At 46.2% G+C, this 14668-nt stretch overlaps 1 protein-coding gene across 1 annotated transcript; it reads left to right on the top strand.

The window, feature by feature from the left end:
- The first annotated feature begins 1877 nt into the window (after nucleotides 1-1877).
- Nucleotides 1878-7135, top strand: NKX2-5 (NK2 homeobox 5). Its single transcript, XM_072630989.1, has 2 exons — nucleotides 1878-2339; nucleotides 5400-7135. The coding sequence occupies exons 1-2, from the start codon at nucleotides 1988-1990 to the stop codon at nucleotides 6005-6007; spliced, it is 960 nt and encodes a 319-aa protein (XP_072487090.1). The 5' UTR covers nucleotides 1878-1987; the 3' UTR covers nucleotides 6008-7135.
- The last annotated feature ends 7533 nt before the right edge of the window (nucleotides 7136-14668 follow it).

Below are 14668 nucleotides of genomic sequence, written 5' to 3'. Positions count from 1 at the left end.
GGGGAGGGAGGGGGGGAGTAGGGGATAGGTGGGGGGGATAAAATCACAATTGTATGGCAGTGATTGTTAAACATTAAAAAATAAAAATAATAAAAAATAATAAAAAATAAAAAAAAAAAAAAAAAAGAGATGATACATTAGAGGAATTTTCCACACCAGAAGTCCTCCCCACCCCACATTTATGAAAACACTAGCAGGGGAAATGCATAAATATACACACATACATATTATATATTATAGACCATTAGATGATCCTGTGAGGCTGAAGACCTAATCTGAAATAGGAAAACTTGCCTGGCATTCAGAAGGATCAAACTGCCTACTACTTCCCTCTTCCTGGTGCCCTTCTTGCCCCCAGCCACCGGTAGAATACCACAGAACAGGGCCAACCAGACTCCTTTCTTCCCCTGCTTTGGCTGTGTGTGTGTGTGTGTGTGTGTGTGTGTGTGTGTGTGTGTGTGTGTGTGTGTGTGGTGGGGAGGAGGGAATGAAGGGAGAAGCAGAGCTGCTGCCTAGAAAGTCCTATCCTCCTATTCCAACTCCTAGAATGTAGGTACCAAAAGAAAGGGGTAAGAGATCTCCTCACACAATTGCCACTCACTGTTGTAGATGTGAACTGGTGTGTGGCCAAGAGACCCAACCATTTGAATGAGCTCACATTTTCTCCTTCCTCTCTCCTAGTAGACCCTGAGGCTGAGTATTCCCATTTCTCCAAGCTACAGACAGCTGACAAAGAAACCAGGAGACTGTTGAGTCAGGCAATAGGGAGTCTATCACTTCCTCTCTTCCCTTCTCCAGTTCAGGGAAGACCTGTTCTCTGTTCATACACCTGCATCCTCTTGGACATTAGTGTCTTTGTTCACTTCTAAATCCCAGGTTTCTTGGTCATTCTTAGAAGGATGAAAAGATCCCACAATTGAGTGGGGGCAGAGTGTAAATGTGTAGAGGAACAGCTTAGTCGAAATTCACTGTCACTGAACTGCCACCATCATAGGAAGGCTAGTGCCCTCAATGGTCAATCCCAAACGCTGACAGCTACAACCCAAGAGGCACCTTCTGGAGCTGTCTCTTCTTTCTATACCACTGTCCCAGGACCCTGTTTCTTGCTTCACTACTCCATAACTCCAGGATGCAAGGGACAGTGAGACAGGAGGATCTAAGAAGGATGACTCTATTCATGTTTAATCCAAGAACAAGAGAAACAAAAAAAGGGGGGAGGAAATATGTTCTCCCTGGAGTAGTGGAAAGAACATTGCCTGGAAGTCGAAAGGTTTGGGTTCCAGTCCTGACTCTGCTACTTATTCTGTGAGTGAATTTGGGCCTCTCTTTTCTTTAAAATGTGGGAGGTGTTTTTGTGTGGACTACACTATTTTCTAAGGTCTTTTTCCGCTGATATTCCTTAAGGCTATGATATCCCTCACTTCTCCTGTTTTTCTCCTGACAATTTTTACTGAAAATTCAAGGGACTCATTGAAAGCAACTAGTTCCACACCTACTCGCTACCTCCCCCACCCCAACTCTGCTTTGCTATTTTGAGCGCAAATGGTGCTCGGATAGTTTCTAAAACAGAAGAAACCCCTTGTGTTGTTTGTTCAGGGCATTCAAATTCCGTTGAGTTTGATTTTTTTCACTTTGAAGAACCAGGCTCTGGGTTACATTTCAGGGGGAGGGAGGAGAAAGGGGATGCGGCCCCTTTAAAAAAGTTGGGATGTTTTTGGAGCCGTATTACTATATTAGGTGACAAGAAACTCCTCATCTGTCATGTCATCACTGGCTGCTTGACCAATGGCAAGCTAAAGTCACCCAAAAAGTGGTCTAGTCCCTCCTTCTTTTTCCTTATGGTCTGTCCTACCTGCTCCCCCCTTGCCCATCTGAAGTCAAGGCTAAGGCTGGAATGATGTGGGCTCCCCGGGCAGGGCTAGGGGCGCCTCTCCTGTGGGCGGGCTGCGGACACGCGGCCTTCTGAGCCCGTGGGGCGCCGCCCACCATGTTCGCCAGCCCTGCGGGCACCAGCACCCCTTTCTCCGTCAAGGACATCCTCAACCTGGAGTTGGAGCAGCGACAGGAGCAGCAGGAGGAGGAGGAGGAGCGGAGGCGCCGAAGCCTGGTGGCCATGGAGCTGCCCGGGCGCCTAGAGGCCAGCCTTCCCCCTGCGTCCTGTATGCTGGCCGCCTTCAAGCAGGAGGCGTACGGCGGCCCCGAGACCGCCGGCCTCCAGGAGCTGGCTCTGACCGACGGGCTGGGCCCGGCCAAGCACTGCCCGGCCTTCCCAGCTGCCTTCTATGGGAAGAACTACGCGCACATGGAGCCGGCCAAGGAGCCCAAAGCTGACAAGAAAGGTAAATAGCGCCCTGTGGGGTGTGAGGACAAATAGCCTTAGCTCCCGGGCCAGGCTGGGGCTACTGGAACCGGCCTGGGCTTCACTGCCACTGAGTATTTCTGGTACGGAGTCAACGCCTGGGACAATCGTCCGTAGTTAAATTGGGGAGGGAAGTCGGGAGTGTGGGGGAGGGGAAAGATGAGGAAAGAGGGATGATCTATTGTTTTCTAAATTGCCAGGGGTTGAGGGGGAGGGGGGAGAAAGAGGATCCCTCTCTCACTTTTTAATTCTAAACCCCAAGGTTTGCAAAACCAGACCTGGAGAAAACCAAAGAGAGCGAGAAACAGAAACAAGAAAAGATAGAAAGACCGAAACTGGGGGCCAGGGGGAAGACTCATAAGTTTCATTCTGATCCGGGAGAGACGCTGGATTTTACTCTCATTTGCAGGGGAGGTGGAGGAACTTGGAGGGGCTTGGAGATGGCGTGGGGAGGGGGGGGAAGAACTGGCAAAAAATTTTAATGAGGTCCAGCCTGGGGCAATTCTCAGTTCTAGATTTATAGTGTATGTTACCTACCATCTTTTATACTTTGTATCATCTTAAAATCCACGAAATGAGAAAAGAAATAAAGAGTAAGAAGGCACCATCTTTTTCCTTTCAATTCGTTTTCTACAATGTATACAGCTTTGTGGATGCTATGTGATAATATGATATATACTATACAAGACAAAACACTTTCTCCAAGGGAACTTCTTTCCATATGCATCATCTCCCCTAAGCAGGCGAGCTCTACTTGGTGTAGTTTGATTGTAGCGGGGAAGCTGTTGGATTCGAAGTCAGACAACCTGGGTTCCAGCCCCAGTTCTGGTATCTACAAGTCATGTGATCTTGGCCAAGACACAGTTTTATCAGCAGTAAAACGGAGATAATGTTACTTGTATTGCTTCCATCAGACCTGTGTTATAGGAATGAAATTAGATGAAGTTTGTAAAGCGCCCTATGAAATATGAGGCCTATATAAATGTGAGATCTAGTATTAATGTCCGAGGAAGAGGATCCTAGCACAGGTGGAAGTGGGGAGGAGAGGGGCAGAGGAAAATCGTTTAAGAATTGTTTTTGGAAAGTGTACATCCGTAGATGGCCCCGGGTGACCTCGGGAACCCCTTTATACAGCAGGGTTTAAATTGCCATTGTTTTAGAAACATCCAGCCCTGTCCTTCCCTAAAGTTATGGTTGAGAAAAAGAGGCAAACCGCCCCCCGCCCCCCACCTTCGGTTGATCCGCAGTACCAAGAGTCTGTACTCACCGAACGACCTCCTTGCAATCGCCGGGTACACAACGTGGCCCGAGTTGGAGTTACCTAATACCATCCAGTCCTCGGTGCCTCCTGATTGCCAAGTGATAATTCTCTCACCCCGGCCAAATCAAACCCTCTGGGCCCAGAGACATGGGACTGGGGGCCTGCAAGGTCAGGGGAGAGCTTCTGGCATCCTAAGCTGAAAAACGCAAAGCACCCTAGGAAGATCTATAGTTTCTTCGTAAAGAGCGGGTTCGCAGAACTGAAGCGGAACATTTTACATCCGCAGCGTGAGGGTAGTGAAAAGCGAATTGACTTTCGAGTCAGTAGATCTAGACCCCAATCACTGCAGGTTCTGCCACCAATTTACTGTGAGAACGTGAGCAATTCAGAGTTCCCTCCGTGAGACTCAGTTTTCTCTGCCGTAAAATGGGGGAAGGGGGAGGCGGAGGGGTAACAATACCTGCATTACCCACCATTACAGGATTGTTCTGAGCAAAGTGCTACGGAAACTCCAGAGCAAATGTGAGCTTGCTAACTCCAGAAACCATTTCTCAGTCTTGGTTTCCTCACAGAAGCAGTGCATAAGGACACACAGACCCTCAGACTAGGGGCAAACAGGGCATCCCTAGGATAGCAATTGTTAGACAAAGATTTTGGTTTGCAATCCTAGGGCCCCGTATGATTGGGAGTTACCAGTGTCCTCCCCAGTCAGAGAGGCAGGGAGGCTGGAAAGGTAGAAAGATGTCGGCTGGACCATTTGAATAAGAGTAGATTTGAGACCACATTCAAATGCAAGAAAGTGGTCAGTAACATCTTTCCGAAGGCCTGAAGTTTCAGGTCCCTTGGTTTCTGCCAATGATTAATTAATTTAGACAGGTTACTTTCTCAATTAGTGATGTTCACAATCCACCTATTTCTTAGGCTCATGTGATGATAGAGAACCGGGAAAAGACCTAGAAAAAGACCTCTCATCCCACCTTACTTTGTTTACGATTGAGAAAACAAAAGTCCTAGAAAGGGGGAGTCTTGCCAAAACTGGAGATAGTAAGTGGTAGAAATGGGATTCTAACCCTGATCCTCTGACTCCTGGGGGTTGAGGGGAGTTCGTTAGTGGAACAATTTTTTTCTTTTGCTCTCTTTTTCTTTCTTTTCTTCCTCCCGTCCTTTCTTCTTTTTGTTTTTGGTTTTTTTTTTTTCTTTTTGTACTCCAATGGACTGTAGAGTCTAGTGAAAAGTGCGGAAGACTTGGCAGATCTAGGTTCCGGATTCTCACTCTGCCATTCATTAACTAGGTTCCCCTGGACAAGTCACTTTCCAGTTCCTATTTCGTGATCTCAGTTTCCTTCACTGTAAAATTGAAGAGGTCCTTCCAAACTCTGAAAAGACCACCAAGATCTTTTCTTAAAGTACTGGGTTCAAAGACTCACCCATTCACAGCTCTACCATTCTGTGTGCTCTGTCCCAAACCTAGAGAAAGAGACGGAAATCCCGGGTTTTGTTCTCTCAGGACCAGGTCTATGATTGTCCGTGGGCTGTGTTAGTTTCCAGTCTGGCTTCTCCTCCCAGATCTAAGTAAGGTTTCCTCTGTGAAGTGTTAGCCATTTAAAAACAAAACAAATGAAAACAAAAAAGAAAAAAGAAAAGAAAAACTTTCCACCAATCAGAACACTCCCTATCACATTTTTTTAGTCTTTTTGAACGTTCTCCCCAGCTACCACTTGCACCATCCAACCCTTCTTTTCCCTGCTCCTGACTCTTTCCACTCTTTGTGCCTTGCAGACCTTTGTTCCCTACAGAAGAACCTGGAGTTGGAGAAAAAGGACTTGGAAGACCCCGATCGCCCAAGGCAGAGAAAGAGGAGGAAACCCCGGGTTTTGTTCTCTCAGGCCCAGGTCTATGAACTGGAGAGAAGGTTCAAACAGCAGAAATACCTGTCGGCTCCGGAAAGAGACCACTTGGCCAGCGTGCTGAAGCTCACCTCCACGCAGGTCAAAATCTGGTTCCAGAACAGAAGGTACAAATGTAAAAGACAGAGACAGGACCAGACTCTGGAGATGGTGGGCCTCCCCCCGCCCAGGAGGATAGCCGTGCCAGTACTGGTGAGAGACGGGAAGCCCTGTCTGGGGGATTCTTCTCCCTATAGTTCCCCCTACAACGTCAGCATCAACCCGTATAGCTACAATGCCTACCCGGCCTATGCCAACTACAGCGGCCCAGCGTGCAACCCTAACTACAACTGCGGTTATCCCTCAGTGCAGGCCGTGCAGCCCTCGCCGGCGGCCAACAACTTCGTGAACTTCAGTGTCGGGGACTTGAATGCAGTGCAGACGCCCATTCCGCAGAGCAACGCGGGGGTCTCCACTTTGCATGGGATCCGGGCCTGGTAGGAAGAGAGGCCTCCGGCTTTCCAGGAGTGGAGAAAGGGAGGGAAGGGCGTCCTAGTGCGGGTTTCCAGGCTCTCGCGATCCCCGCGACGCCCCTCTGCTCCCCACTCCTCCCACATTACCCATCTGACTGGAAAGGTAGGGAGGCTGTGGGCGGCTGGAAAGAGCGGGATGGGGAACCTGTCGGTCTAACCCCGGGAGCTGCAGCTAACCTGGACTGCTGGAGAAAAGAGGACCAGGAAGGGCGGGAAAAGAAAGGGGGCCTCAGGAGAATCCTTCTGCCCCTCTATATTGTTAACCTGGGACTCTCTGGACAACGCGTCGGCCCCAGGCTAGTGACTTGTGTGAATGAATGGTCGTCCTTCCAGTAAATTACAAAGTGTTAGGGTACAGGACGGAAGGATTTCTATCTGTGCCTACCTGGGCACCCAGCTATGGATGGATAGTTAAAAAAACAAACAAACAAACAAACAAAAAACCCTCTGCCTATCTACGGAGTGCACCACATCCAGAAACAAGCACCAGAGAGAGGCACGTCAATCCCATTCCCTGAAGCCTTGCCCCTGTAGCCCCTGCAATCCCTTCAAATCCCTGCCTCCTAGCTCCCTGGAGGCTCTCTCAGCTCTCCGGGGTCAGGGCATTTGTCCACCAACACTACCATTCAGAAAGATCATGTGCCGTGACCAGACCTACAGGCATCGAGGCTGGGGTCTATGCGACCCCTCCCCTCCAACCAAAATCAGGGAATTCGAAGGGGAGCCAGACTTCTTCCCCCGAATCTAAAATCAGCGGGTTCTTAGAGAGTCAAGTGCCTGGGGGGAGGGGAGGGAGCGATATTAGCATTCTAAGACCAGAGTCACCTTGTCGGATACCAGGTGGCACAATACCTGGAAACTGCACCCCGCCCCCCCCCAAAAAAATTGGCCCTCACTAGCTCACCATTACCTCCACTCCTCATTCTCCTCCCCCAGTTAGAGCGGCTTCCTCCGATCTTGATGTCTGAACTGCCGGAGAAAAGAGCTCATCCTCTCTGGTTCTGCTGCGGGCCCTATTTAAGTGTTTCCTTCTTGTTTGTAAGAAACGAGACCCCAACCACTCCGCCCCGACCTGTTATTAAAGAGCGTGAACTAACCCTGCGGTATCTCCTTTTTTTCAACTGCCAACGGCCTCCTTCAATAGAAATGAGTAATTGCGGGTATCCGAAGCAGCTACAGTAACTCTTGGGTCACTAACAAGTACAATAACGGTATAATTCCAATTTATAAAACTCAACACATATTTTTCTTTGTAGCTATATGAGTCACGACAACCCAATGAGGTAGGTGGTGCAAAGTATTATCTTACGGAAGAGAAAGACTGAAACTCATAGCAGAGTGATAACTAACTGGCCCAAGGTCACACAGCTTGCGTCAGTTGAGATTCCAACTCATTTGCTGGAGCTATCCCTGGATTATTTCCACTATACTACTCTCCATCCCGCCTCAACTTCAACATTATGTAGCTTCTTCACCGACTTCTATAGATCACTCAGTTAACCTTCTTCTGGACACTGCTCTGCTTCCCTATCCTTCTGGGCCTCTTTGGATGTTCCCAACCCTTTAAATCTAGTGCCAGAGGTGAGGAACCTGCGGCTTCGAGGTCACAATGGCCCCTTAAGTCCTCATGTTCGGGACGGAATCCAAACTTCGCAGAACAAATCCCCTTAATAAAAGAATTTTTTCTGTAAAACTTGGATTCAATCAAAAGGCCACACCCAAGGACCTAGAAGGCCACGTGTGGCTGAGGCCTCAGGTTCCCCACCCCTGGTCTAGACAGATCAGCCAGCAATCCAGGCGGTCCAACGGAGTGATTCCACCCAGAGTTTCTCTTTTCTCCACCATCACCCCTCCCCCGTTATTCTTAGCAATATTTTTTGTTTCACATCATTTTTTGCCATTTAAATATATCCTTCTCTCTCCCTCCAACCCACCGAGCCATTTTTGTAATAAAGAAAAAGAGTCCTGTTCCTGAGACGGTAGAATTCCAAAGGAACAAACAGGGAATTACCTCCCTTCGTCTTTTCTGTGACCTTGTTCCTAGAACACTCTTTCAGGGATGTTCACACAGGGCCCAAAATGCAACTACTCTCTCTGGAGCTAGAGCCTCCAAAATTCTTTGGGAGTACAGTCCTGTTAATGCAGCTTTGTCTTTAAAGAGCCCTACTAAGAGAGCCTTGGGCTGGCGGAAGTCAATGGTAGGTTATTCTTCTACAAACACAGTTCCATTTATAAGAATAAATAAGAAAAATTTGCCATTTTACACAAGAATTGTAGAAAGGCAACTAAGGTCCAGAGAGTATAAGGAGTGACATGTAGAGACCGATTGCAATGCGTCTTGTTTTGTTTTTTAACAAATTCAAAGCTCTTTCCACCACCAAAAGCTGTCTCTACCTTCTTCTCATCCTCTCCTCCTTAGATTTCAGGACTTCCCTAAGTCCTAGAACTGTTACCACACACACACACACACACACACACACACACACACACACACCTCCATTAGTGTATATGTATAATATATTTATGTACATGTATATTACACATGTGTATATATACATATATGTTTACCTCGCTGCAGACAATAGACCAACTTAATCTTCATGTGAGACGGTTCGAATCTGTTTTAAGAAATCAATTAATAAGCATTTGTAGGGCTCTGACTAAAATACTAGGTACCTGGGCTACAAAAACAAGCATTCAAACAATTGCGGCACTCTAGGAGCCTAAAAACAAAACTTGAGCCCAGAGTAAATAAAGTTTTGTAGAATTTACTCAAAGAAGACTCAGTTCGGCCACAAAACACTTTGCTACTAGCTTCAAAGCTCAGTGTCTCGACCAAGTACCGAGACTGGAAGCTCGCTAGGTCCAGTTTCCTACGCTGCAAGGTCTAGTCGCGCCCCAATCCTGGCAACCAGCTCTGACGACTTCAACGCTGAGCTTTTCTCACCAAGAGCATCGAATTTAATGCTAGAAGAGCCGAAAGAGACAGAGAGACAAAGAGAGAGAGCTAGAGCGAGGGAAAGAGAGAGAGGGAGAGAGAGAGAGAGGGAGGGAGGGAGGGAGAGAGAGAAAAGAGAGAGATCTTCTAGTTTAACGGTGTCATTTTAAAGGCGGGGAAACTAAGGCTAGTGACTTTCCGTGCGATAATAGCTCACATTTATATAGCACATTCAGGTTTGTGGAGTATTCTGTCCCTCACTTTAGAGGCGAGGCTCAGACAATTAAGTGACTTGCCTCAGGTTCCGTAACTTTCTAGCAAGTGAAAATTGGGAGTGGAATTCACCTCTTCTAACTATAAGACCTGCGTTCTTTCCACCACATCGCACTTGGAGGAACTGGGGCTCTAAGAATACTCACAGAAGCACTTAAAGTCTAGTACCCCGAGGAAGTTTGGTCAAAGAGTTCTGGTTTGGAGGTTGTTTGTTTGGTTTTTTTGTTTTTTTTTAAGAGATGATTTGAGGTTACTCCTCTTCTAAGCCTGACAGGGTGAGTGATATTCAGGTTGGAAGCTTATGTACTGCGTGGATTCACCGTTAGAAGAAGAGCTGCGCGCTTGGCAGGACCGATACACTCGGGGTAGAGGGTTCGAGCTCCTGTGAGCCAGGCCAAGGAAACGAACGAGAATGGGATAAGGGAGAATAGAGCAAAAGCTCAGCTCCGGAAGACCGGCAGTTCTCGGCTCCTCAAAAACCCCTATCAACTGTCAATTACTGGGGCGAGAAACAACAAACAGTTTAATTCAGGGCAGTCAAAACATCCTCTGGGTGCCTCCGCCGGCGATAAAGTGGATCCCAGGGACTAGCCTGCCAGCGCTCGCGCTCCTGTGCCTCAGTTATCTGGACAATCAGTAAACAGAGGAGGAGACTGGACGGCTAGGGCCCTGGGACATGGCCAGAGAGCCGCCAGCTCCCTAAACTTACGCCAGGCAGGTGGAGAAGGCAAGGACGTGAGAGCCTGTGCACTATGCCGCTTATCACAGGGATAACATCTGCTTATTCCAGTTGAGTCCCCAAACTCCCGGTTTGAAAACACTGCAAAAAACTATGTCCCCAGCTCCCGAGAGTCAGCCTCCAATCTCCAGGCGGAATCTAACTGAACCCTAGGCCGCTGCCCACAGTGCCTGGAGGTCAAGAGGGGAGCTAATAAGAGATTCCTCCCAAGTGAGAAAGAGTGACAAGTACTTTCCACAAGCCTCTCACTCTAGCCGCAGGCGTGTGTTTCCACCGGGTGGCAGGGTGGGCATTCCACTTCCTGGAACTCTTGGGGATTGATTACAGCGAATATTTTACTAGGTGTCTCGGTTTCTCTGACTCTGTCTCTCGTTCTTTCTGTGAGTCTCTGCCTGCTTCAGTGTCTCTTTCTCTGTATCTCTCTCTGTGTCTGTCTCAGTCTCTGTGTCTGTCTCCGTTTCTCTGTCTCTGTCTCTCTCTGTCTCTCTGTCTCCGTCTCTATCTCTCTGTCTCTGTCTGTCTGTCTGTCTGTCTGTCTGTCTGTCTGTCTCTCTCTCTCTCTCTCTCCCCACTCCCTCCTTACCCCCACTCTGACACAAAACTTCACCTGTAGCCTTAGCAGCGCTTCAAACCTAAAATCGAACAGCTTTCTGGACTCTGCCCTTGGACACTTTAGGGAATATTTGTAGTTCAAAGGGCCCAGGAAATGCTCTAACTGTAGGAGGTTGGCAGTGGGATGCCGACGTCTATAGTGGCCTGGGTCTTTGCTCCCTCCGAGGCTCCGAGATTAACTTATTAGTCAACCAATCAAACACTGTTGTGTAGCATAAAGGGAGCCCTGAAAATTATTATCTTACACTTTCATAGCGCTTTAGACTTAGAATCCTCGAAGTTAATATCTGAGAGGCCTTCGTTTTAGACACCCAGAGGGTAGTGTGTGATTCGATATAACAAAACTAATCACAAGAAAAGTTGAGAATGGACTCTTTTCAAGTCGCTTTCACATGTATCTTGCTCCTTTCTTTGTGGCAGAAGTTGGGGAAAGTGGTGGAGGTGTGGGAATGAAAAGCATAACATATACGATAGATTAATGTTGAGTTTTTAAAAAACATTGCAAAATATCAGGGAAAGGAAATGATTGTTAAATTAAAAACTATTGGAAAAAATTGGATAGCATCATATCAAAAGAAAATAGGTTAGATCCAGATTTTACTCTATATTCTACAATAAATTGCAAGCGGATAAACGGAATAAAATTTAAGGTCATTAAGTAATTAGAGGAAAGAGGGAAAGTCTATTAGAGGAAAATAAAATCCTTATTCCTGGCAACACTCTAAGGCTATAAATTACAAACCAGTTCCCAATCTGTGTGGATAAAAGATAGTCCACTAGAACGATTCTTACACAGGCTAAATAGCAGGTCCAGATAACATATGCAGATATCTATATGTCTATAATACATCTAGACAGATTATACAGGTATATATATATATATGTAGATATATGTGCAAGAGGATTTATACAAGTACATATTTACTTATACATATAAATCTAGGTCTAAATACGCATTGTCTGTGAGCATGTGCATATACATTTATATGATTCTGGACCTGTGATTCCAAAGGTAATGTAGGAATCTCTCTGGTGAGGAAACTCCACCAGCTCAAATCCACAACTGGTCTGAAATTTACAGCCTTAGAGTGTTGTCAGAAATAAGCATATTACGCGCGTGCATTGTACTACCCCTACACACACAATCCTTTTTTTGTCTTTAGTTCTTCGAGTAGGAGTCATGTCTTATGTGTTTTTTCATCGGGTAACAAAGTTTTTCAGTAACTGACGAAGATTCATACATATTAAATTTAAGCTGACGCTGGATCTCACGGAGAGGACACAGAGAGACAGAACAGATAGGCAAACAGACGGCATTTTTTTAAAAAATAGATATTTTGTTTTCAGTTCCCTGCTCATTCTGCGAAACCCATTTGCGGAGACAAGTTCCAGTCAGAGGAAGGAGTCAGGCTCGGAGACTGTAGGGTCCGCCTCGGACAACAGGCTAAATCCCAATACATGCGTACCAAGGCCAGCGTTCTCCATAGGCAGAACGCGGAAGTCACGCCGGAGTAGAAACCTTGGCCCGGGACCCATCGTCTTAGAGGAAATCAGGAAGGGTTCGAGTGTAAAGGGGTTGAAGGGCATTACCCAGACCACTCTACTTCCTCCGCTAGCAGCAACCTTTGGCTTCTGCCTTCTCCTGGTCCCAGCTCCCCGGTAGCCCCCGGGGGTGGACGGAACTCAGAGCCAAGCCACCTAGGGTTGGGCAAGAGAGGACTGGAGTAGAGTGAACACTGGTCTTTTTAGCTCAACTGACATAAACTCTTGAAAATGGCATTGAGACTGCAGGGAAGAAAGTGTCACCAGATGTAGGGATAATAGTCCGAGTGGCGTTGTAGATCTCACTTTCCCAGGAACAGAGTTCTCGTTATCCAGAAGCAGCTTGCTAACACGAGGGAAAAAGAGAGCGGCTATGCAGAGTGAAGGGTGGAAGTGGGCGGGGAAAACTGGATTAGGAATTAGAACTAGTTCCGAATCCTACTCCTACTCTTTGCTTGCTGATCTTGGACAATTCACAGCTCCTAGAGTCTAGATTTCCCTTACAGTTGTAAAATGAAGGAAGTGAACTTGATAACGTCCAAGGTCTCTTTCCTACCCCTCTGTGACTTATTCCACTTGAGAGTTCCTAGGTGGCCTCTGAGTGTAGGTGAGACGATGCTTAGGAGTCAGTCACCTCTTTGCTCTCCCTAGTATGCCTTAGGATGGGAATTGATTGAGAAGAGAAATAGGACGAGAAATAGCCGGAGATGCTAGCCCTTTTGTCTCTGAAGGCACCTTTTCTGGTAAGCCCCTGCTAGGACCCCCTCCTACTGGAAGTTGCTGACCAGAAGAGTGCTAGTACTTTCCCAGGGGCTGATACTTGATCCAAGGTTTTCGAGGGATCTCCAGTCAGATTTTTCTTTGCGGATTTTATTTGAAAGAGAGAGAAGAATAGGAAAGAAGTCATTTTAGGTTCCTGGGTTTGGAGGCAGGAGACTTTGGTTCAAGTTCTGACCCTATCAGTAATCCATTCTGTGATTCTGGACTAGTTACTTCTCTACATTGGACCTCAGGTTCTTTATGTGAAAATGAGATTAGACTAGATGGTCTTCAAGGTCCAGTTCTAATATTTCATATTATTTTATTCTGTGACTCTATTTGCTTTTTTGTTACTATGGACCTGTGGTTTCATTGCTATGGACAATTCTTCTGGTAAGTGCCTTCATTGCCTTCACATAATCGGTACAAGTTAGGATTTAAACCAGGTCTTCAAGATTTCAAGACTCTTTATCCACATCATACTACCTCTCAATTTATTGGGATTGTTGTTGAGTTATGCCTGACTCTTCATGACCACATTTGGGGTTTTCTTGACAAAGATACTAGAGTGGTTTGCCATTTCCTTCCCCAACTCATTTTACAGATGAGAAAACTGAGGCAAACAAGTTAAATGACTTGCCCAGGGTCACACAGCTAGTAAGTAAGGCTGTCTTTGAACTGAGATCCTCCTGACTCCAGTACTGCACCACCTAGCTGCCTTTCTTTATTAGCTTTTAAAAACAGTGACATTAGGATTTTAGGCAGAGGTGATTCATTCCATTCACTTTATTTTCACTTCTTCTCTAGGTCCTAGGATCTTTAATAAGCCTGAGTACTGAGCAAATGATTCTCTCAGTCAAATTGGTCACATGAAGTCTGGTTGACTTCCCCACAGGGAAAAACAGCGCATTTGCCTTGCCTCTCCCTAAGTAAGTCCCTGTTGGACTGTAGTCTGAGAATCAGAAGAAATTTCATCCCACAAGGGACTGACTGCCAAGAATGTTATTTTATCATATCTTTCTCAGGCATTTAAATCCCCCTTTCCTTGAAGAGCTTCAGAAACTGAACCTTAAATAGAAGAGGGTAGAAAAGGATAAAGCATTTCAAATCTCATAACACATTTGAGGAAAGGTGAAAGAAAAACATGAGGGGCACACTCCAACCTCAGTTTCCTTTTCTATGAAATTTCCAGCTCTGAATCCGGTGATCCTACAAAAGTGAAAGAGATCCAGCACTAATTAAGGGTTGATACAGATAGGTTCCCTGAGTAATGCCAAGTACTAGAGAAGGCAGCCAACTCCCATTAACCTAAGATTTGGGCCATGATCCTTGCCCATTAAAGAAAAAATGCTTCCAAATCTCTAACTCTCAGGCCCATCTTTCTTTGTATTTCCAGACTATATTACAACTCATATAGCATGTTAAGGCTTGCAAAACACATTATCCTATAATCTTTTGGGGCAGGTAATGTCAGTGTTATCATCATCTTATAAATGTGGAAGGCAAAACTCAGAAAAGTAAGTGATTGGCCAAGAACACAAAGCTTGCAAGCATCAGTAGCTTTTTATTTTATGTGGAAATAAATGTTAGCCAGGGAGTTCCAAACTTTTCCAGCATGAGGACTCCTTTAAAAACTTGGCTCCTTTTTCATATCACCTTTATTTTTTATTGTAAAATTTCTTTCCTCTCCTATTCAGTAAGCTATCACCTTTTTTTGGTTGTTCTTTTGTTTTTTGAAGTAGAATCCAAAAGAGAAGAGGGGAGAA

The sequence above is a fragment of the Notamacropus eugenii genome, chromosome 1 (genome assembly GCF_028372415.1).
Source record: "Notamacropus eugenii isolate mMacEug1 chromosome 1, mMacEug1.pri_v2, whole genome shotgun sequence".
Taxonomy (NCBI): domain Eukaryota; kingdom Metazoa; phylum Chordata; class Mammalia; order Diprotodontia; family Macropodidae; genus Notamacropus; species Notamacropus eugenii.
Note: the sequence above shows the minus strand (reverse complement) of the source record. Positions and strands in the feature narration are given on the sequence as shown.